The following is a 23991-nucleotide window of genomic DNA, read 5'->3' on the forward strand; positions in this document are numbered from 1 at the left end:
TACTGCAATGCAAATTGGTAGGGAAGGCACAGGAGGTTTGTGCGAGCCTATCCATTGATGACAGTTTGGATTATGCTGTTGTGAAAGCTACAGTGTTGCGTGCATATGAATTGGTCCCAGAGGCGTATCGCCAAAAATTCCGTACATGTGAAAAATCTGCCAACCAAACGTATGTTGAATCCGCTTGTTAAGTCTGACGTCACCGGTGACGTAACATCCATTTCCGGGTCCAAACGCTCCGTCAGATCGGAAAAGCAAACAACAATGGCGGAACTAGTGAACCTTTTCACAGTAACTTCCTTCTTCAGCGAGGCACCATTGAGAGTTAAAAAGGGTCTAAATTCTTTTAACGCCAATAGAGTGATGAGTGTAGCTGTTTTGCCAGGTGGAATAATCAAGGGTAGCGTCCAGGCATCCATGAAAAAAAAGGTTTACAAGGTTGAGGTGAGTTAGAAGTTAGCAGTAAGCTAGCTAGCTAGTTGACATCTAAAGATGATATGTATTATTTAAAAACAACAAAAAACACACACAAAACAAACTTCCAGGGGTCTATTACAGAAAGCTGGTTTAACAAACTGAGCCTAACCCTGAACTCTGAGTTGATGAACCCTGCGATAAAAAATCTGAATTGCCGGGTCCAAAGCAGCCTGAGCGCCGATACTACGATTCACCATGGCAACGGGTAAATAAAAGGCAGCGCCTCCATTTAAACAGTGTTGGGCAGTAACGTCGCTTACTAGTTTAACTACATTTCTCAGTAGCGTGGTGGTAGCGTCGCTATTTTCTGAATGAAATAGCTTTTCAGTAGCTTAACTCTTTTATTGACCAAGTAGCGCGGTAGCGTCCACACAAGCTACATTTTTATGAACACCTCTGAAGTTCAGCGCAGCGGAGCTTTCTGTAGCGGTCTGAAATGAAAGGTTAAGTCGGTGATGCCACCGCCACACATGGCCGTGTATGTGGAGCCGACAGAAGCACTCCCGTATGACGGTGACACCACGGACTAATCCTTGCATACAACGTCTCTGCTGCACGGGGACAGACAGGTTAGCTTGAGTGAGTTACGTTACTTGATGGAAAGATGGCAGAGGGTGAGGAGGACGGAGACGAGTTGATCCCGAGGGATGCAAAAGACAAACTTGGATAATAAACAAATACAGTAACGTTACATATAGTTAAGAGGTGGGGAAATAGGGGAACAGAGAAACATTTGAAAAGTTTACATTACTCTGAATTATTACTTTTGTCATTTTTAACCAGCACAGGGTACAGTTATATGAGACACTGGTTGATGGACAGAGTACTTCATTAATCTCAAAGGGAAATTAAAGTGTTAAAGCCACTTGACATAAATCAGAATACAAAAACAATAAGGTAGAAAAAAGAAACAATACAATTAAAGGCTGAATTATATACAATAACTAAATAGACTAACTCAAATATAAATTATAAAGCTGAAGCTGCCACATTTCTGGCTCTTATGCTACAGTACATGATGCAAAACACCCGAGCTACCCCTCATCTGAAAGGGCAGACTTCACAGATTTAGATGACACATAGCACTTGCAGCTACGCCGATTCGCCACAGAGACAGAGGCCAAAGTATAGGAAAACAAAAATACCGCTTCTCCAGGAAAGAAGTGTAATATTCCTCTCTGCCTCACATCCACAAAAAACTGCTTTCAGCTGTGGCATGATGGACAATAGTGCAGTAGGCACATGACACTCCTGTAAATAAAAGTGTAAGTAGTTGTTTTTATGTGCTGTGTGTTTTTATAGTTCACAGAAATGTTTGCAGTGTTGTAAAATAAATCTGGTCCATTTGGATTCAAGATGCAATTGCTTTTGTGATAATTTTTCGAATGGGAAATCTAATATAATATAATATAATATAATATACTGTGTGTGTGTGTGTGTGTGTGTGTGTGTGTGTGTGTGTGTGTATATAAGCCAAAAACTGTTGTATTTGGATGTTTTGAACACCATTAGTGATGTACATCAGAAAATACAAATGGCACAAATGGTGCCAAAATGTGCCAAAATGTCCATTTTGGAGACTTCGCCTAAGATGTCTTTGCTAAAACCTCTCTAATTTTGTTCTGCTGCACTTGTTATAAATCAACCTTTGCAGAGACAATGTTAACACATTGTGCTATGATTTGAAAGAGGGTTACCCTTAAAAATATAGTTGATGTTCAAATATATAGAGATTGAACATATAGAGACATGACTGTAAACTCACAATCTGATCCAGTAATAATGTGGTGGGTGATTTGCACTTCGATACACGCTTTGATAGAGACGGAATCAATGAGGGAATAAAACTGTGCGTCTTGCTCTGTGAGAGAGAGGAGACAGAGAGAAAGTCAGGGTTTGTTATCATAGAAACTGACCCAGAGTTTAAGTTACCTCTCTTTCTGGAACTGAAACCCAGAGTTTCCCTCATCTCAGGTTTTCACTAAACCCGCTTTCTGGAATCCACCCCAGTACTGCTATAACTCTGGACCTAAACAAAGTTGAAAAACTAAATATGTATGAGCCAGGATTTGGAGGGTTAGTGAGGTTAGGCTAGTCGACATTTAATGATCTGCCACCCCCTGTCTAGCTACACAAGTATTGTTGTAAATGTAAACACAGCACATGCAATGTCTTTCAGATGTGTTAGGGTGAGGGTAAAACTGTTTTCAATATAGGTGCACGTTGAGGGTCAGTCAGTGAGGTACAGCACCTGCGAGTGCCCAATCGGCAGAGACAAGTGCCACCATATGGCAGCCTTGTTGATTTGGGTGGAGAAAAATGTGTCCCGCACCGACGTGGAATGCGTGTGGAGGAGGGCGAAGACACCGAAAATGGATGAAATTGCAGCCAAGAGAGTGTCTGAGATGACACCATCCACAACACGAGGTTAGTAATTAATTTACAAGTGATACTGATGTTGTTGCTGGTTTGAGTTATTTGCTAAACCTTAGAAAGAAAATATAAGATATAATATTTTGAACAAATATTTATGAAAATATTATACAAAAACATGTAATTTAGGTTTAATCTGAAGAGCAAAACAGACATTTAGCAAATCGGACAGCAAAAAAAACAAATTCCAGTTTAGTATATGCATTTCTTGCTAAATAAATGATGGGATCTGTTGACTTTTTGTGTAAAATAAAAGAGAAATGTGTCTTGATGTAAAATTGATCATTGCTTTAAGTGAATAAATAAATAAATTGATAAAAGAAAGTCTATGGACATGACATGTACCCCTAATTATAGAATGACATAACACTTGAAATAATCTCTAACTCTATTATTTCAGCTGGAATCAAAAGACCTGTCACCCAGGAAGACAAGGAATGGGCACTGGCATCCTTGTCACAGCTTGGGCGTTTTACTGGAATGGGGTGGATTTTGAGTCCAGAAACACCTCAGGTACGATTTATGTCTTTTGTATGTTACCAGAAACACCATATTACATTGCATCAAATCAGTGACAATTCAGCTAGAGTACAGTCATCCCACACAATAATATCAAGTCAAGTTTGAGCAACTTTTGAAGCAATATTTTCATAATTTCTCATAACTTGAACCAGGGGTTTCAAACTAGCGTAATTTGTAGTTAAAACAAATATTACATAGTTTAGGCCCATGACAAATTTGGTTTGACACGTAATGTAAACTACACAGATATGTCTGTAAACTCCTTGCAAGTTACAGACATCAGCCTCTCCGCTTTAATTTAAAGGTATTTTGAATACACTGTGGCCAAAAGTATGTGGATATTTCGAAATATTTGACACTGTGTGCTTAACATTAAATCCAGACTCTTCCTGTCAAGACATTTGATGGGCTGGTGACCAGCCCAGGTTTTGCTCAAGCAGAGGATAAGGCTCTTTATGTGCTGCCATCCCTTGCTGTCACTTGGCATGAGAAGGAGCAGATTGAGGGAGCCACAGTTGGGCAAGCAAAGAACGCATTATGGTAATAAACGCATTAATAAAAACAATACAAAACTAGTAATTGAAGCTGCTCAACTTCTCAGAAACTTTGACAAATTGTAGCTGCAGAGGGTGTGAGAGATGTTAAGCAAGAACCAACACCATCTCTCTTTTTTTGTTTGGGTTTCTTCATAACAGGTCGGCATATCGCAAGAAGCGAATCACAGCAAGCAACTTTGGTCTGGTCTTGGCAGCATTCAAGCGAAAGTCTTACCCGCCTTCCCTATTCAAAACCCTGCTTGGCCAGTACAACCTCAAAGAAGGATCTAAAGTAAGTTGTGGGTAATAAATGTTTATTTATACTGAAGGCATCTGTGCTCCTAAGAATACAAGCAAGTGGTCACCAACCTGCTCCTGGAGAGTTACTGCCCTGCATGTTTTTGATGTCTCCCCACTCTCTCCAGGAGCTAAGTGGTATGTTCTTTTTTTTTTTTTTCCAAGGCATGTGATTGGGGAATCCTCCATGAGCCAAGGGCAAAGAAGGAATACACAGAGCACACTGGTGCCATTATACAGGAGAGGGGAGTGTTCCTGTCTGACAGTGGCCTACTTGGTGGATCTCCAGATGGGACGGTATCTGATGACTGCATTATTGAGGTGAAGTGTCCGTGGTCAGCTAGAACCAAGACTGTCCTGCAGGCAGCAGAGAGTAGAGATTTTTTTCTGGTGTTGGATGAGGTAACTGGTTCCCTCTCACTCAAACAAAATCACAACTACTGGCATCAGATCCAGGGCAACCTACACCTGACCAGAGCTAATAGTTGTCACCTGCTTGTTTGGACTCCTCTTGACCTTGTCATCCTGCAAGTGCTCAAAGATCCAACATGGGCTGCTAATATTGACACTCTGGAAACCTTTTATAAGGACTGTTTCCTACCACACATTTTGTTGCATTTGTAAATCAAACAAGCAAGGTTTCCCTTTAACATAAAAACATCCCAAAAACACAGACATCTAGGTGCACATTCAATACCGACATTCAACATTGACAACATCTCAAAAAGCACACAAGACATTCAGCTATTCTTTGACATCCAACATCAACATGATCCAAAGAAAAAGTTCAGCAGCCTACGCACACTTCATCTCCCACTCCTCAGCAGCTTGATTTTGTACAGTGGAAGGAGAATTTATGTCTGTATAAATTCTGTATATATCTGTATAAATTCTGTATATATCTTATCTGTTTCCAGTTGATAACCTGTACCTTCTACCTGAAGGCATCAGCTAATATTGTTTGTGAAGGAAGACAGTGGTGATTTTAAGGGCCTGCCTCATCAGTGTCCTCATTAATATCTGTACATGTGCACTTTGAGATTTGTTTTAATGTAAAGTGCATTACAAATTAATTATTATCATTACTATCACCCTGAATGACCAATGATCTTTATCAATGTTTAATTAATTGTGATATGTGTTATACGTTAAGTTATGGGACTTAACAGTGCAATTTACTGGATATAAACGAAGAGAACACATTTTTGTTGTCGTTGTTTGGTATTACTTTTTTAATAAAAGGTTTTCAAAACAAACAATTAAGAACAGGAAAATGGGAAGATGCCCACAGGGTGACAATGCACACCCGTCTCTCCCTTAACAGGCACGAATCAGCGTTATTCAACAAGTTTCAACACACATCGACAATCAGTTAATTCTACAAGTACATAGGTATTCTCAGTTTCTAATGTAGTTAAATAATCAGTAAAAGAACACAAGTATCATTAGCTAAATCTAGTAAGAACACAATTATTATTAGCATCATGTAGTTAAAGAATCAGTAGTACAAGTTAGCTTCATGTAGTAAAAATAAAAAAGTATTATTCATGGATTGCAACAATTTGTTGCAGCTCCAGTTCATTCATTCATTCAATTTCGCGGAGAATGGGTGTTTGTAAATTTGTAAGACACACACACACTTTCAGTATCTTGTTGATGTTTTTTCTGAACTGGTATGGGATGTGGTGCAAAATGCCAAACAATTTCAGCCTCTGAATGGATCGCTCTACATGTATCCTGGCACTGGAGATTAGTCTGTTATTGTTCACTTCCTCCTGTGTGAACTGTCCGTTTACAAGGAAAGACGGGATGTTCAGCAAAACCCTCTGGCAAAATGTCCCGAATTGTGAAGCCCTTGTCAGCCATAACCATATCACCTGGTTGTAGATGTTGGAGAAGTCCACAGTCAGCTGTTATTGCCTTGTCTGAGGCACTCCCTCCGTACAAGTCACTGGCGAAGGTAATCACTCCATTGGGAGCCACACCAATTAGAGCCTTCAGTGTGGTCCGTCCTTTGTACTGGCTGTACAAATGGCTCTGTGTGTCGAGCCTCTCTGTGTTAGAGACTGCAACCTCGGTGCAGTCAAGCACTATCCTACAGTTAGGAAAGGGCCGGAAGCAGTCTGGCAGCGATGTTTGGTTCTTGGCTGTCGAGGGGATGTTGTTTTCGAGCATACCAACATACAAAATGTCATACAGCGCACTAATGATTGTGGTAAAGATGTTTGTTACTGTGGCTGTGCTACAATTAAACCTTGTTGCAAGGTCTACGTGGCCGCAATTAAGTCTAAGCTTCATTAAGGTCAGAAGCAATTGATCCACTAGGGGCATCATTTGGACAGTCCAATCAGAATGATATTGTAACTCGAATTTGGAAAGAAGCGCCTCCAAAAACAGGACAGTGGCAGCATCAGGCAATCCAGTGAAATATTGGACTCTGTCAGGATTGTTTTGAATTTGACTGAAGGAAAAGGTTTGCTTCTGTTTCTCCAATTGTTTTTTCAATTTCTCATTCTCTTCTCTCAGCATCTCATTCTCTATCTCAAGCACCACAAGACTTTTAGATGTACTAGGAGTCTGTGCAGTTGCAATTTCAGCACTGTGTAGTTGATGGATTCCTTCCTCCTCGCCACTGGTAGGTGTTTCTTGTGCTTGCTTCTTCCGTTTGGGGGTATGGCTTAATGGGTCGGGGTATTGTAGGATCTTCCCCTCGTTCCATGCAAACCGCGATGGCCCAGCAGCTTTGCCATTGGGGAAGTGCCAACTGCACACCCTGGAGTTGCAGTTTGGGGTGAAGTTTTCACGCCTGTTAAAAAAGAAAGATGAATTAAATTGATCATCATTACTTAAGTTCTTTCTTAGTCATGTGCACAACAATTACAGTGAAGCAGCCATTGACAATGAAAATCTGAAATCTGAGGCTTCCTCCAACGAAATATGTAGAAAAAAGAAACAAGCAACTAAAAGTGACATCAAAATTAAGAATCTAAGACATAAAATAGTGCTTAAGTTAAAAAATAGTAATAAAATAAAATATAATACTGTAGTAGCAGGTGTAGACAGGTTGTGCACTAATGTACCTATATTACCAATTAATAGTCGGGTTTCAATTAATCGCAGGGTCCCCTTTAAACGCTGGGTGCATATTTTGATAAATAACCACCGGTTCCAAATAAATGCTGGGTCTACTTCATTAATTTTTTTTAAATCAAGGAAGAAGACGTGACCACTGATACTGCACGTTTTTCTTTTTTGCCTTTTTCATATATTGTGCTTGCTTTCTGGAAGTCAGAAACAAATCTACACCACCGTGAGTGACAGCAGAGATGAGGAGTTTGCAGCGAGTGCTGGTCAGCTAAATCGTTTCCTCCACCGCAACAACTTCACTTGCAGAAGGATGCCAGAGAGTTCACAGAGAAGCTGGCGAAGTTTGTGTCATTTTCATCCCGGATTTTTGTGAGGAAGGAATTAAACGCCTGTCCCAAATTGCCGCCTGGTCTGTTGAGTGATTGAAACAAATAAACATCCCGGCTATTAATTGGTATTTTACAGTATATGCATAACGTTAATGAGAACTGGTTAGAACAGGATTTAACAGGTAACATGATGACATGAGTATCAGCTGTGCTCTTCCTTGGTTAGAACAAAAACCTGTAGCTACTCCGGCCCTTTGCTGATACCCATGATTAGCTAAATTGAACTGGGCAGCACAGATTCTATCAAAACGGATAACCCTGTGCTATGGGTTTTATAGGGTTTTTCATGCTACTTAACGTTAACATTACCCCCCATTTTCATGTTTCGGTTGAAACATGAGGGTGGCCGCATCGCTAGCGATCTTCGTTAGCCCTCAGGGCTAATCGCTAGCTAAGGCGGCTAGCTAGAAAAAGGCTGAAGATCGAAACACGAAGATGTGAATTCATGACAACAAACACCCTAACTTAACCCATTACCTAAGTTATATCAGGGGTATCCGCAAAGAGCCGGATTGGCTTTTGCGAGTGGGTGCTAACGTTAGCTAGGTAGCGAACACTGCTTTTATTTTTCTTTATTCGTATAAGAATTGTAACTTACCGTATCAACTGCAGCCATTTCCTCTTCTCTCTTTCATCGCAGGGGAAGCGGTAGAATGACAACTGAATACCATCAGTTTTCTTAAACTCCGATCTGTTCAGGCAACAGGGGACACAGCACTGTGGCATGTTGAAAAGACGTGCGCTTCAGCCTCCACAGTAGAGGCTTGGACCCAGCTTGGACCCGGAAACAGTATTATCGGACCGTTGCTACGTCACGACTTAACAAGCGGATTTGCAAGGGAGAAGTCTGTTCTGCTTGATAAGTGGTGCGCAGCTTGTAAAGTCACTAAGTTTGATCAGTTCCGAGAGCTCATTCTTTTGAAAGAGTTTAAAAAGTGTCTACCCGAAAGAATTGTGGTTTATCTGAATGAGCAGAAAGTTGAAACTTTGGCTAAAGCTGCTGTGGGTGCTGACGAGTTTGTTTTAACTCACCGTGCTGTTTTTCCCTCGTGCGCCGCAAATACTTTCCAGTTGCCGGTGCGGGTAAAAATCCAAGAGTTCAGGCCAGCCCTCCCCTGCGCTCCAGTCAAAGTCCTTCCGATCGTGAGTGTTTTTACTGCCATGAGTCAGGGCATTTCATTGCTAACTGTCCTACTCTCCGGCGCAAAGATGGTCAGAACTCAAAACGACCCAAAAGTGTGGGTTTAGTCCAGTCTGCTCCCCCTCCGCCAATCAGTCCGCCAGAACATGGTGATGACGAAGTTGATGAGTGTTATAAGCCGTTTATCCACAAAGGTTCAGTCTCGCTTACAGGCAAGGATAACGATCAGGTGCCCATTGTAATCTTGCGTGACACCGGAGCTACTCAGTCGCTCATACTCCAAGATGTTCTGCCTTTTTCAGAGCGGTCTTTTCATGGCTCTGACATCCTCGTGTTGGGGGTTGAAATGAGTCTTTTAAGGGCCCCACTGCACACTGTTTTCCTTCGCTCCTCCATCGTCTCCGGTCCGATGAAAATCGGTGTCCGCGCACGCTTGCCAGTACGGGCGTGGCGCTCATCCTTGGCAATGATTTGGCCGGGGAGAAAGTTTTTCTGACACCTGAAGTTGTTGATAATCCTGTGCCCGATCCCAGTCCGTCTGTGTCTGCTGTGTTTCCTGCCTGTGCCGTGACCTGTGCACAGTCCCGAAAATTTGATGAAGTGTTAAATCTGTCTGACTCCTTTCTGTGTCCTGTTGATGAACCTGTGAATACAGAAAACCCCACGGTTAAAAATAAGAAAATTGATAACTTGTTGCCTGCTGAGGCAGAGCTTGCTCTTAAAGTGGATCGTAGTGTGTTCATTCAAGCCCAGAAAATTGACCCGTCCCTGGCTGCCTGTGTGACGGCAGCCGCCACTGACTCGGAGACTCCTGTGTACTGTGTTGTGGATGACCTTCTGATGCGTAATTGGCACCCGCCTGCTGTGGGAAATCTGGGGTGGAACTCAGTGCAGCAGGTGGTGGTTCCCCAAAGGTTCCGAGCCCAAGTTCTCAGTCTTACTCATGATACATTCGCTGGTCATTTAGGAATTAAGAAAACTTACCAGCGAATCCTGCGTTATTTCTTCTGGCCAGGTCTGAAGTCCGATGTGTCCCGGTTCTGCCACTCCTGTCATGTGTGTCAGGTTGTAGGTAAACCAAACCAAACCATTCCTCCCGCTCCGTTACAGCCCATTCCAGCTCTAGGTGAACCCTTTGAGCACATCATCCTTGACTGTGTAGGTCCACTTCCTAAAACTAAGTCCGGGCATCAGTATCTGCTCACATTGATGTGCGCTGCTACTCGGTATCCCGAGGCTTTTCCGCTGCGCACTTTAAAAGCCAGAGCTGTTGTTAAAGTACTTGTGAATTTCTTCTCCACTTTCGGTCTGCCAAAGTATGTCCAAACTGACCAAGGCACAAATTTCACATCCAAACTGTTTGCTCAAGTCCTTTCCTCACTGTCTATCCCCCACAGAACGTCCAGCGCCTATCATCCCCAATCCCAGGGCGCGCTCAAGCGTTTTCATCAGACGCTAAAATCCATGATGAAAAAGTACTGCTTAGAAACAGGGAAAGATTGGGACGAGGATCTGCCTTTTCTCCTCTTAGCTGCAAGGGAAACCGTGCAGGAGTCCACTGGTTTCAGCCCTGCCGAATTAGTGTTTGGACACACAGTGCGTGGTCCACTCCGTCTGCTCCGTGAAAAGTTCCTGTCTGACACAGCTAGCCCCAGCTCCAACGTGCTTGACTATGTGAGTCAATTCAGGGAGAGGTTGCACGCGGCACGTGAAGCTGCGCGCCGCTCGCTGGGGGTTTCTCAGGAAAAAATGAAAGGAATATTTGAAAAAAAGTCTGTGAAGCGAGTTTTTCAGGTTGGCGACAAAGTGCTCGTTCTTCTCCCACTCCCCAGTTCTGCTTTCCAAGCCAAGTTTTGTGGCCCTTATGTGATTGAAAAACAGTAATGTGAAACTGATTTTGTTGTCGCCACTCCTGACCGCAAGCGAAAAACTCGAGTTTGTCATGTGAATATGCTGAAACCATATGTCACCCGCGGTGTTGTCGGTGATGTATGTAGCGTAGCCACCGTCACCTCTGTCCCTCCTACCCTATACTCACCAGAAAGTGATGGTCTCTGTGTAAATGGCTCCCCTTGTTCTGAAATGTTGAAAAATCTCTCTGTTCATTTGCAGCATCTAGATGGTCCCGCCCAAGCTGACATTATTACTCTGATTGACAGTCACTGCACTCTGTTTTCTGACACTCCCACCTGCACTACTGTTCTGTCTCATGATATTGATGTCGGTCAACACCTGCCAATTAAACAACATGCCTACCGTGTCAACCCCACCAAGCGCTCCCTCTTTAAAAAGGAGGTTGAGTATTTATTGGAGAATGATCTGACGGCACGGTTTTGTACAGACTTTAGAAAAGTGAACAATGTCACAAAGCCCGACTCCTATCCTCTTCCCCGCATGGAAGACTGTGTTGACAGAGTTGGTTCAGCAAAGTTTGTTACTAAACTTGACCACCTGAAGGGATACTGGCAAGTCCCGTTAACATCACGTGCTTCCGAGATCTCAGCTTTTGTCACGCCTGACAGTTTTCTGCAGTACACTGTCATGCCGTTTGGTCTCCGAAACGCACCTGCCACATTCCAGCGTTTGATGCACCTTGTCTTATCAGATGTGAATAATTGTGAAGTGTATTTGGATGATGTTGTTGCATATTCTGAGTCGTGGTCAGAGCACATAAAAACTCTGGAAGTGATTTTTGATAGGTTGAGAGACGCCAACCTTACTCTTAACTTGGCGAAATGTGAGTTTGGTAAGGCCACAGTCACTTACCTTGGCAAACAGGTGGGCCAAGGCCAAGTGCGCCCTGTCCAGGCCAAAGTCCAGGCCATACTGGATTATCCCGTCCCCAAAACCAGGCGTGAGCTCCGCCGCTTTCTGGGTATGGCGGGGTATTATCTGAGTTTTTGCCGAAACTTTGCTGATGTAGCTGCCCCTCTCACCAGTCTGACCAGTGTAAAAAAAAACGTTTGTTTGGACCAATGCTTGTGATGTCGCTTTTCGTTCCTGTAAAGCTCTCCTCTGCAGCACACCTGTCCTGGCAGCCCCAAACTTCACTCGCCAGTTTAAGTTGGAGGTGGATGCCAGTGCCAGTGGGGCCGGGGCTGTGTTGCTGCAGGAGGATGAGAAAGGTATCGTTCATCCCATTTGTTATTTCTCCAAAAAGTTCAGTGTTCCACAACTTAACTACAGCACCATAGAGAAGGAGGCTCTCTCCCTACTGCTGGCATTACAGTATTTTGAGGTGTATCTTGGTTCCGGTTCTTTACCCGTTTCCGTGCTCACTGACCACAACCCACTCGTTTTCCTGAACCAGATGCGGAACGCGAACCAGTGTTTGATGAGGTGGTCTCTCTTGGTACAGGATTTCAACCTAGAAATCCGCCACAAAAAGGGAACTGTGTCCACCATTTTGGTACAGCGCCCTTTGTGTGACATGAGCTGTGAACAATAAATTATAACTTTTCTGGTTGCAAAACATCATTCTCTGCTTCATTTATATTGTGCCCCTGTTTCCCTAGCGTGGGGCATGACAATATGAACACGAGCATTGAAAACATTGTTAGTGTACACAGAGTTTATTAAAAAGAAAGTTTTTGAAGAACTCAAGTTAGCAGTTGTGTTTTCCAAGAACCGCCGATCTCTAAATGCGACGTAATATGAAGGAGAGTTAAGGTGGAACGCTACTGTCTTCCGGCAAGAACTATCCACGCAAGATCTCACGTGACTTTTCTGGCTTTTGATTTTAGTATTGCATTCTATTCAAAGATCAATGTCACTTTTCGACTGGCGGGACGGGTGAAAAAACACAGCTAACATGAGTTGTATGTTTTTTTTCTCTCTCACCATCTCCAGCATTCAATCAACACACGGTCTGTTGTCTGTTGACGATTTTTTCCAAAAATATTACCTCACATTTTTAAAACGTGAAGCCCAGTTATTCCTGAAGTGTGATTGGCCGAAGCCTGTAAAGCTTTGATTTATCTCCATTTTACTCCTGCATGATTGTTTTGGAATTTTTAAATAAAGTTGTGTAATGAATCTGAAAGTAACACATTCTCCTGAAATATTGCCTTGGAGTGTTTTCCTTCATGAAAGAGCCAAAATGTCACAAACTTCAAATCATTTCAGAATTCTGCTATTTCTGCTGAAATTACACATCATTTTACAGCTTAACATCCATTCACACCTGGGCTCACCTAGCCGTAGAAACCCACATGAAGGCTGGTTTGACCAACGACACACAAGTGGCCCTAACGACTCTTAAACTCAGAGCTCACACGTGTCCTTAACGACTCTGTAAGGACACTCCCACACAGGGTTTAAAAGCCGGCAACTCCCCTCCAGTTAGTTAGAACTGAAGAAGCCTCTTGGATGAGAAACGCCTTCAAGAAAGTGAAACAAATCCAGTTGCCTACGATACAGCACCTAGATTTACCATGACCTGGATGACTGAGAACCTTCATCAACACATTTGTAACTTTTGTTTGTGTAGCCAAGTGGAAATAAGAGTTCACACTAAAGCCACTAGATGGCGCTGGGCCCCAGACTGTGAGATGTTCTGTAGGAGATCACGTGAGAGATAGTGAGAATCGCGGACCAGAAACAGGAAGTGATGAACCGCGTCCGCTTAGAGAGAGACTCACCTGTTCACCAGGAGGGATATTTGCCGTTTTTCGAGAGGAGCTGCATGAGTTTGACGGCCTGTCGCCGCATGATGTGCATCTGAGTTAGCACAGAGATAGTGTTAAGAGCTACCGCTACAGTTATTCTTGTACTCACATCAAGCTGTTCATGCATGTTGATGCATGTATTTACATGGAGTTGTTCATGAGTTGTTAATGCACTGGCATTAATGCACTTTCAGTCAGAGATATTGTTAACCAAGATAGGTGAAGTCATTTGAGTTTTGAAGAGTAAGATATTACGTGAAGTGAGATTCTTCATGCCTGAAGATGTCCATTTTTGTTTGTGAATGAAATCTTTGTTAAAACCTAAACCAAATTTAACTCTCCAAGATAATTTCATACTACTCTCATTTTTTAAAGAGTATTCAGAGAAATAAAGATCCCGTAAATTAGTTGTGTCCTGTGTTATTTTAAATTTGACCGGGCTACATTTGTATCAATGTGATGCAGCTTCAATCAAGTGCTGCAATAGCAAGACACAGAACACGTGACCTTTTATACAACCAAATATGTGTTAGCAGCTGCATTTGTCTCATACTTAGACTTACATAGATGAATCATGCACTCATCACATATCTTTTTTAGGGGACAAAACTTACTGTTTCAAGCCTGTTTCCCTTTTGTTTAATTAATTGATGAATGAGTGCCACGACTGCACATGAAAAATATTATGAAAGATATTTAAGATGTATCAATTAAATGATACATCATTTCAAAAATAATTCAGTCACTGGTTGTTTTGATCCTAAAATTGACAGGAGAGGGACTCTGAACTTTTTGAGATTGCTAAAAGTATTTTTAATTCCTTAAAGTTTGCAGATAGAAAATACAAATGATATGAAAGTGTGAGATTCAGCCAATAGCCACAACACCTGAGGATTATCGGCTCGTTCACCCACAATATTACCTCGAAGTTATCCTGATCAATTTGCAGCCACAGCTTTAAATGCATACAATCAAATTACCTGCAAGGTATGTGATTATTATCTACAGAAAAGCAGCATTTAACCTAAAAACACCAACATGAACTCAGTACACAATGTGTTCAAGTCAGTGTTGATGTGTTGGTGAGGTAGGTTAGTGGAAACAGATGATTCTTCTGCCATCTGCTGTTTGTGTCTGCACATAGAATTGAGATTAGTGAATATAAACTCCAGCACAACAGCTGCCAAAATAAACAGGCATTCATTAATGAACAGCAAAATACAAATCCAGTGACAGTCAGCAAGATCAAGTCAAAAGGAAACAGTTTGTGGTGTGTTAATCTGCACACTCCAGCAGACTAGTCTCTGTTAATGAGCTTTGTTCCCTCCACTGTGTAACTTACAATTCATTTTGCACTATTTTCCTCTGGTGGTTCACAGCATAGCAAAGAGACTGGTTCAGGTCTAATCCCTGTACCACAGTAAAGGCCAGACTACATCTTTAAGAGTCCTGCAGTGTAAACAGTGTTATTCTGTTCTCCTCCACTGTTGCCCCATTATTTTCAGACTCTCTGAGGTACAAATTGTGAAGTTACTAAAAATGGTGAAAATTCAAACAACAATCTGCCCACCAGAAAAAGAGATTAACAGTTGAAAAAGTTTCTTCTTTTGGAGCTTTATGCTTTCACAGAGACAGAGGGTGTTTTTTTCACTCCTTGGCCACTAAAGACAACGAAAAGCAGATGCTTTCATAGTTTTTACATTGATCATCTGTGGGTTTTGGTATTTTTCATTGAAATTTTAATTTTTTGCAGCCATCTTTAGTCTCTATAGCCAGAGCTGACAATAAGAGGGTAAATAGGGGAAAGCTTTCTGGGCTCCAGCCTCTAGGGGGGGCTGTTGGAGACCGGCATTAATCATGTTCATCCTAATGTAGGTGTTGATGACCACATTTCACTTTCACTCATCAAAAGAGCAAAAATAAACACATCATTCATTGTTTTTTTTGTGTAATGTAGCATGTTTCATAATAAATAACATCTCCTGAGTCCAAAGTGATGTATATATTTTGGAAGCATGTAAATAAATATATACAGATATAGATAAATTAAAGTACAAACAAATGCAAGTGCTAATCATTACACTTATGAAATATATACTTCATTATTTGTCTTATATTTAGACATGTATCTATTCTGTAATTCTTTCTCATTCATTGAAACAGAGACAGTGAACATATCATGATGTGAAAATAATTTTATGAATCTGCTTTTTCTGATAAAATGACCCAACAACTCCAACATGAAGTGGACGTTATTTGATTAACCTTCATCACCCTCCCTGTGTGTTTGTTATAGTACACAGTACAGACCGCAGAATGTAAACTACTAAAAAGAAAACAAAAGATACAAATCATGTTCATGAAGATAGGGTAAAACTTAAATGACTTTTATAATCAGAATAAGAAATGACTGCTATTACTTATGTACAATACATATTTACATATATAACTTTTAATCATTTTGTAATTTTTGACATAATTAAGCCCATTTATATGATAACAAAAATCAAATCTAAGTAGGATAAAAACAGATTTTTCGTCAGTTATATTACGTAAGTAACATTTTCCATACACAGTATGAAATGGAAATGTTTTAGTAAATATCCAATTTCAACGAACAACACAGTTTAATAACTATGTCGCAAAATGTCTTTTTCATTTCACCATTTCATTGAATTGACAAACAAACAAAAACAAACAAACAAACAAAAACTTTATTAAATCCAAGAAAAACATTACAGTCCCACCCACCATGTTTGATCAGTGCAGTGCAGACACACCTCAACATGTACAGCACCACAGATGAGTCTCTCTTTAATCTCCTGTCTACTTGAGCTCACACAACTCTGCTGTGTCACCAGTACTGCCTCGAAACCAAAATCCAGCATAGAGAGGCTGAGTGAACGTGGTCTGGACTCTGTGGAGGAGAGTGATGGTTTCAGAGACGCTGTAGTAAGACAGAGTACCTGCACTATGATCCAGGTAAACTCCTACTGTGGAGGACTGAGGACCTGAGATGGAAGTAACATTATCATTATGTCTGAATCTATAACCTCCACTGTTACATATTAATGACCAGGATTTGTCATTATATCCAAATACACATTTAGTCCAGGTCCCTGTTCTGCTAATGTTCTTGTATGCAGTTGCTATATAAACTGTCCCGCTCCACTTCACCTCCCAGTAACAACGTCCAGTCAGACCCTCTCTACTCAGGACCTGCCACTTTTCAACAAATCTGTATGTGTGAGCTGAATATACCTGGTCTACTGACATTAATGTTGCTTTTCTGTTCCTGTCACTTAATGACAAACGTTTGTTTGCTGTGTTTGGATCCAGTGTGATTTCACAAGGATACTTCAGCAGTTCAGTTCTGGTTCTGTGCTCCAAAAACAAAACATCCACTTCAGTCACTGCCAGTGAGATCTTTGTCCACTCCTCACTCAGGACAGCCTGAAGTTTATCTCTGGCCTCCGACACAGCTGCTGTCACCCCCTCAAAAGAGGGCAGAAGATGTATATCAATGCTGGGTAAGTCTTTAGGTTCGCTCAGACGTGACAGTGAGACGTAGTTGTTCAGGAAATGGAGATGATCTTCAGTGTGTGAGAGCTTCTCCAGCTCAGTGTCTTTCCTCCTCAGCTCAGTGATCTCCTGCTGCAGCTCCTCCTCAAGATCTTTAGCTCGACTCACTTCAGTTTTCTGCTGTGATCTGATCTGCTGCTTCACTTCAGAGCTTCTCTTCTCAATGAGACGGATCAGCTGGGTGAATGTCTTCTCACTGTCCTCCACAGCTTTGTCAGCAGAGAGATTGACAGCCTCCACCCTCCGCTGAAGCACCTTGATGTCTTTCTCTCTGTCCTGGATTCTCTGTTGGATTTTTTGCTGACTCGCCCCGAGCTGCGTCTGCCTCTCAGCCCTTTCTGCTGCAGCAGAGACTGTGTCATGGCCTTTATGATCATCCATGGAGCAGAGATAACAGATACACTGCTGATCAGTGCGGCAGAAAATCTTCATCACCTCGTCGTGGCGAGAGCAGATGTTCTCCTGAAGCTTTAAGGTGGCTTCAACCAGCTTGTGTTTCTTTAATGCAGCCACACTGTAGTGAGGCTGGAGGTGTTGCTCACAGTAAGAGACCATACACACCAGACAGGACTTGAAGGCTTTCAGCTTCTTCCCAGCGCAGAAGTCACAGGTCACGTCTCCAGGTCCAGCAGAGGAATGATCAGGTGAAGCAGCTTGAAGTTGTACTTTCTTCACTTCCTCCACTAACTCTGCTAACATGGTGTTTTTCACCAGGACAGGCCTCGGTGTGAAGCTCTGCCTGCACTGAGGGCAGCTGTGTGCTTCCTTGTCATTCTCCGTGTCCCAGCAGTCTTTAATACAGCTCATGCAGTAGTTGTGCCCACAGGGAATAGTCACCGGATCCTTCAGAAGATCCAGACAGATTGAACAGCTCAGTTTCTCTCGATCCAGCTGAATCACTTGCTGCGCCATTTCTCCTCCAGACGACAGTGAATGTCAGTAAGTTTCACTCTCTGTTTCCAGATAAAAGCTGAGCTCATTTCCTTGATGTTTACTCACTGGTCTGTAGTGTATGAGCCTATCAGCTGTTACAGTTCATCACATGGTGTTTAAACCCACCTGTACACTGGCAGATCTATGAAAGGGGAGGGAACTACCAACATCAGAGCTGAATGTGCTTTGAGAGTTTCTCAGAGCAGGAGGAGCCGAGCCGGCCCATCAGTAACGTCTGGGTGGGGTAAAAAGATGAGTTTAATTTCAGAAAGAGGAGGGATGTGAGAGTTGCATTGTGTATCAGCTCTCAGATCAGTGCACCTCTCAGATAACTATATAATCAACCCGTGTTCCCAAAGGAACCTGATTTACAGGGTACAAGGTTCCTTTTTCTTTCTATCATCTTACAACAGAGTTGTTTAAGAAAATACTTGCTGAATTCCCTTCATGCTCTTCACTTAAGGAAAACAAATCTGTAAATGGATGAATATAAAATAAGACACAACAATGAACAATTTCTTGTAGTTGAGAGCAGAGGATGAGTTCAGGAGTCTCCCAGCCTGAGGAAAGAAGAAGCTCTCTAGTCTGGAGGTGAAGCAGAGTAGTAACACCTGATTGAAAAATAAAAACTAACTTAACCGAATAGTAAAGTGGTCCAGCAGGCTGATTGGTGAGCCACAGCTCAACGTGGAGACCTTGTATATAAAACAGCTACAGCACATATGTGGTTAAATTTTAAATGACAGTTTCCATCCATTGCACACTCAGTTTCAGCTTCTCCCCTCTGAGCGCAGGTTTAAAATCCCCAGGTGTTGAACAAAAAGACACAGAAACAGCTTTTGTCCCTGCAGCCATTACACTGAGGAATAAGTCATAGCTATATTTTGCACTAGTGATTAATTGTTGTTACTTTTACTTATTTACTCAATGCTGTATTTATTTTATTTACTTATCTATTCATATTTTAAACATCATGAATATTTTTACAACCTAAATATTTTTAATTGATAAATTTTGTTAATTTCCCTCTTACTTCTAGCATTTTAGTTCACTTGAATATCTTAGAGTGATCTGGACTTGTAAGAACTTTTTAAAGAACTTCTTAATTTGCCATTGTTTAATTTCCACTGTCCTAAGTTGAGGATGATGTGTGATAGTGCCTCTGTGTTTTTTCTATATGTGTGTTTGTGGACTCCACTACTGCAAACAAAATCTACCTCTGGGTGCTAATAAAGTAACTTGCACTTGAACTTGAACCTGCAGCAGGTTGCAGTCAGCACCTGCTGATGAAGCCCTGCTCTCCTCGCTACCTGCTTCCAGATGATTTCACATTTACATGGCTCCTGTTAGATCGTCCTTTTGTATGACTTCTAGTTCTTTCGTGTTCCTCTTTTGGAGATGCAACGTCTTTCATGTTCACTCTAACACAGTGTTCACCTGCACACCAACTACCAGTGTTTCCAGCTCCACCTGGGACTCTCTCCACCTTTACCTGCAAGACCCTTGTGAAGTCAATCCATGTGCCTGCCACCTGATATAATACTGTTAGTTTTTCAGTGCAACTGCTGGAGATCTATGGTGTGTGGAAGCTCTCACTACATGCTGCTGTGTCTGGTTTCTTAGTGGGAAAATACTACACAACTACCACATGAGCAAGAAGTTTTATGTTACTATCTGTAGAGGTATTTCAGTGTGCTTCATGAAGCATTTGAACACAGCTTAGTGATGGAAACATTCATTTTAAAATGTTTTATTACTGTAAACAAAGGAGACCATCGTGAGAAGATGACCTGAGCTGAGCTGGACACACATTTTACTTTTCTGTTCATCACACTACAGTTTGAATTCCTTATTATCTAATGTTGTTGGATATTCGCTCTCATTCTTGCTCTTTAAACAAACACAAGCAAAGCAAGAAAGGAGGGAAACACTGACACGTAGCAACATTGCCTTTGCAACAGGATGGTTTGCTGTAAATATAGTCTTTCATTTCAAAAACAAAATGCTATATGTAGCACCTTATTAATGTGTCATATTCGTTAGACGAAGGGTTTTGAACAAAGACTTTCATAGATGTTTCCGAAAAAAGTTACCTTGTAAAGACACTTTACAACTCTTCCAAAGATAAGTAGAGAACTCTTTTTCAGAAGGTAAAATTTTAATCATATCTGTTTCTACAGCATCACTAATTTTACGGAGTAACGAGAATTTCCAATATCGTCACAATAACAACATAGTATGCAGCACAGACGGCAGTATGTAAACTACTAAAAGAAAACTAATGATACAAATCATGTTCATGAAGATGTGGCACAACTTAATGTTATTTTCAAAATAAAAAAGATTACTACTATTACTTACAATACATGCATACATGAATTTTATTATTTTGTAGTTTTTGACATAATTGAGCCCATTTATATGATAACAAAAGTCAACTTAAGTAGGACAACAACAGATTTCTAGTCAGACATTTTGTTTAACTAATATTTTCCACACACAGTGTAAAATGGAAATATTTTAGTAAATTTAAAATTTCCACAAACAACAGTTTAATCCCTTAATTTCAACATTTAATTGAGTTGACGAATAAACAAACAAACAAAACTAAATAAAATCCAAGAAAAACATCACAGTCCCACCCACCATGTTTGACATCTTTAGTGCAGAGATCAGACATTCTTGGTTTTGGTTACATTATCATTATAACAGAGGCACATTATGCAGTACAGACAAAAGTATGTGGAAAACTAAAACGAAACATAAAATTACACAAAATAAGTTCATGAAGATTTGGTATAAATAAAATGACAGAAATAACTTAAAACTCGAAAATCCAAACAGATTAACACATTTTACACACCACATGTTTCTGATGCAAGTAAGTCTGACAAAAAAAGATTTTTCATTTCACATCTTATGTAATATTTCCCAAATGTTCAGTAAATGTAGCGTACAAGTCAAATTTCAACAAACAAGATGTTCTAATCACTCTGTAGGAAACAATCACAGTTTCACTAAAGTGACAAGAAAATAAAACCCCAATATAAAATCAGAGAAAAACATTACAGTCCCACCCACCATGTTTGATCAGTGCAGTGCAGACACACCTCAACATGTACAGCACCACAGATGAGTCTCTCTTTAATCTCCTGTCTACTTGAGCTCACACAACTCTGCTGTGGTACCAGTACCAAAAGGAAGCCAAAATCCAGCATAGAGAGGCTGAGTGAACGTGGTCTGGACTCTGTGGAGGAGAGTGATGGTTTCAGAGACGCTGTAGTAAGACAGAGTACCTGCACTATGATCCAGGTAAACTCCTATTGTGGAGGACTGAGGGCCTGAGATGGGAGTTACAATGTTATTATGTTTGAATTTATAACCTCCACTGTTACATCTTAATGACCAGGATTTGTCATTATATACAAATCCACATTCATCACGGCTCCCTGTTCTGCTAATGTTCTTGTATGCAACTGCTATATAAACTCTCCCGCTCCACTTCACCTCCCAGTAACAACGTCCAGTCAGACTCTCTCTACTCAGGACCTGCCACCTTTCACCAAACCTGTCTGTGTGAGCTGAATATACCTGGTTTACTAACATTAGTGTTGCTTTTCTGTTCCTGTCACTTAATGACAAACGTGTGTTTGCTGTGTTTGGATCCAGTGTGATTTCACAAGAATACTTCAGCAGTTCAGTTCTGGTTCTGGGCTCTGCTTGAGGCAGTAAAACATCCACTTCAGTCACTGCCAGTGAGATCTTTGTCCACTCCTCACTCAGGACAGCCTGAAGTTTATCTCTGGCCTCCGACACAGCTGCTGTCACACCCTCAAAAGAGGACAGAGGACGTATATCAATGCTGGGTAAGTCTTTAGGTTGGCTCAGACATGACAGTGAGACGTAGTTGTTCAGGAAATGGAGATGATCTTCAGTGTGTGAGAGCTTCTCCAGCTCAGTGTCTTTCCTCCTCAGCTCAGTGATCTCCTGCTGCAGCTCCTCCTCAAGATCTTTAGCTCGACTCACTTCAGTTTTCTGCTGTGATCTGATCTGCTGCTTCACTTCAGAGCTTCTCTTCTCAATGAGACGGATCAGCTGGGTGAATGTCTTCTCACTGTCCTCCACAGCTTTGTCAGCAGAGAGATTGACAGCCTCCACCCTCCGCTGAAGCACCTTGACGTCTTTCTCTCTGTCCTGGATTCTCTGTTGGATTTTTTGCTGACTCGCCCCGAGCTGCGTCTGCCTCTCAGCCCTTTCTGCTGCAGCAGAGACTGTGTCATGGCCTTTATGATCATCCATGGAGCAGAGATAACAGATACACTGCTGATCAGTGCGGCAGAAAATCTTCATCACCTCGTTGTGGCGAGAGCAGATGTTCTCCTGAAGCTTTAAGGTGGCTTCAACCAGCTTGTGTTTCTTTAATGCAGCCACACTGTAGTGAGGCTGGAGGTGTTGCTCACAGTAAGAGACCATACACACCAGACAGGACTTGAAGGCTTTCAGCTTCTTACCAGTGCAGTAATCACAGACCACGTCTCCAGGTCCAGCATAGGACTGATCAGATGAAACAGCTTGAAGTTGTACTTTCTTCAGTTCCTCCACTAACTCTGCTAACATGGTGTTTTTCACCAGGACAGGCCTCGGTGTGAAGCTCTGCCTGCACTGAGGGCAGCTGTGTGCTTCCTTGTCATTCTCCGTGTCCCAGCAGTCTTTAATACAGCTCATGCAGTAGCTGTGCCCACAGGGAATAGTCACCGGATCCTTCAGAAGATCCAGACAGATTGAACAGCTCAGTTTCTCTCGATCCAGCTGAATCACTTGCTGCGCCATTTCTCCTCCAGACGACAGTGAATGTCAGTAAGTTTCACTTTCTGTTACCAGATAAAAGCTGAGCTCATTTCCTTGATGTTTAGAAAGTGGTCTGTACTGTCTGGACCTATCAGCATTTACATTTCATCACATGGTGTTCAGACCCATCTTTTCACTGGTAGATCTATGAAAGGGGAGGGAACTACCAACATCAGAGCTGCATCACTCAGAGCAGGAGGAGCCGAGCCAGTCAATAAAAGTCTGGGTGGGAGTTATAAAGTTGTGCTGACTTCAAGGAAGAGGAGTGGTGTGACAGTTGCAGTACGTCTCTATTCCTAACAGTGCATAGTCCTATGAATGATTCAACTTCCAGGAGTAAATGTAACTACTCAGATCAGTACTGTTTAATTAAAAACAATGCAGGCGATGTGATCTCTTGTGTGGAAGCTGAGAATGGATTGCTTGCAATCATTTTCTTCATGCTCTAATCTTGAAATAGCAAATTAATATACTTGTAATTAGTTTAAATCCATTGGCTTGAGATTACAAGTCAATTGTCTTGTTATGCCAAGATAAAGCTTGTGCTCTTGTGATGCATTTCTGCCATATGTATCTCTTTGAATTGAGAAAACAACATATTGACTTCTCGACAGAAGGAGATTACTTATAACGAGAAAACAACTTCATGAAGTCAAAAGGCTTCTGTACAGGGATCAACTGAAGGCAGATGTGTTACTGTCAAGTAGACTAAAGCCAAAAAAAAGTCTTAGTTGGGATGGACTTACTGTGAAAGAAACAGCCCACATTGGTTGGTATTTGAATGGTAAAATAAAGTATGAAAATATGTATACAAACAAAGAAGGCTAAGGTACAGTCTAAATTGTTGATGGATGATATGGACTCGTTGATTGGCTGGAACTTGTTGATATAGTTGTCAAGATGCCAATCATGCATGTTGGAATGACACTCCTGATCACTTAAAATAATTGTAAGTAATAAAAAGAATCAATCTCTTTTTATCCCTCTTTTGATATCTTGAAATAACTATGGCCGTTCTCGGCTTCCATAACTTGAAAACCAGATTTCAAATTAAAAGGGAAAACGTTCTTACAACAAAA

General features: G+C 41.5%; 4 protein-coding genes across 4 annotated transcripts; 1 reads left to right on the forward strand and 3 right to left on the reverse strand.

Moving 5' to 3' along the window:
* The first annotated feature begins 197 nt into the window (after positions 1–197).
* Positions 198–4071, forward strand: LOC115593731 (uncharacterized). The gene is made up of 4 exons (XM_030437343.1): positions 198–444; positions 2694–2904; positions 3311–3423; positions 3815–4071. Exons 1-4 carry the CDS (start codon positions 265–267, stop codon positions 3974–3976), a joined length of 666 nt encoding a protein of 221 aa, XP_030293203.1. The 5' UTR covers positions 198–264; the 3' UTR covers positions 3977–4071.
* A 1952-nt stretch (positions 4072–6023) lies between these two features.
* On the reverse strand, positions 6024–8545 carry LOC115593829 (uncharacterized). The gene is made up of 2 exons (XM_030437513.1): positions 8340–8545; positions 6024–7071 (listed from the first exon to the last, which is right to left on the reverse strand). Exons 1-2 carry the CDS (start codon positions 8465–8467, stop codon positions 6024–6026), a joined length of 1176 nt encoding a protein of 391 aa, XP_030293373.1. The 5' UTR covers positions 8468–8545.
* A 7729-nt stretch (positions 8546–16274) lies between these two features.
* On the reverse strand, positions 16275–18126 carry LOC115593684 (tripartite motif-containing protein 16-like). The gene has a single exon (XM_030437285.1). It carries the CDS (start codon positions 18041–18043, stop codon positions 16376–16378), a length of 1668 nt encoding a protein of 555 aa, XP_030293145.1. The 5' UTR covers positions 18044–18126; the 3' UTR covers positions 16275–16375.
* Positions 18127–20615: 2489 nt separating this feature from the next.
* On the reverse strand, positions 20616–22961 carry LOC115593616 (tripartite motif-containing protein 16-like). Its single transcript, XM_030437200.1, has one exon. It carries the CDS (start codon positions 22892–22894, stop codon positions 21221–21223), a length of 1674 nt encoding a protein of 557 aa, XP_030293060.1. The 5' UTR covers positions 22895–22961; the 3' UTR covers positions 20616–21220.
* Between the last annotated feature and the right edge of the window lie 1030 nt (positions 22962–23991).

This window comes from Sparus aurata, chromosome 13 (assembly GCF_900880675.1).
Source record: "Sparus aurata chromosome 13, fSpaAur1.1, whole genome shotgun sequence".
NCBI classification, from domain to species: Eukaryota; Metazoa; Chordata; class Actinopteri; order Spariformes; family Sparidae; genus Sparus; species Sparus aurata.

Excerpts from the sequence above, each read along its gene's own strand:
- LOC115593731 (XM_030437343.1), top strand. The coding sequence starts at position 265 with ATGGCGGAACTAGTGAACCTTTTCACAGTAACTTCCTTCTTCAGCGAG. Across the intron at positions 445-2,693 it reads AAAAGGTTTACAAGGTTGAG|GTGCACGTTGAGGGTCAGTC; the intron begins GTGAGTTAGAAG and ends TTTTCAATATAG. Across the intron at positions 3,424-3,814 it reads TGAGTCCAGAAACACCTCAG|ACTCTTCCTGTCAAGACATT; the intron begins GTACGATTTATG and ends CATTAAATCCAG.
- LOC115593616 (XM_030437200.1), bottom strand. The coding sequence starts at position 22,894 with ATGGCGCAGCAAGTGATTCAGCTGGATCGAGAGAAACTGAGCTGTTCA.
- LOC115593684 (XM_030437285.1), bottom strand. The coding sequence starts at position 18,043 with ATGGCGCAGCAAGTGATTCAGCTGGATCGAGAGAAACTGAGCTGTTCA.
- LOC115593829 (XM_030437513.1), bottom strand. The coding sequence starts at position 8,467 with ATGCCACAGTGCTGTGTCCCCTGTTGCCTGAACAGATCGGAGTTTAAG. Across the intron at positions 7,072-8,339 it reads AAATGGCTGCAGTTGATACG|GCGTGAAAACTTCACCCCAA; the intron begins GTAAGTTACAAT and ends CTTTTTTAACAG.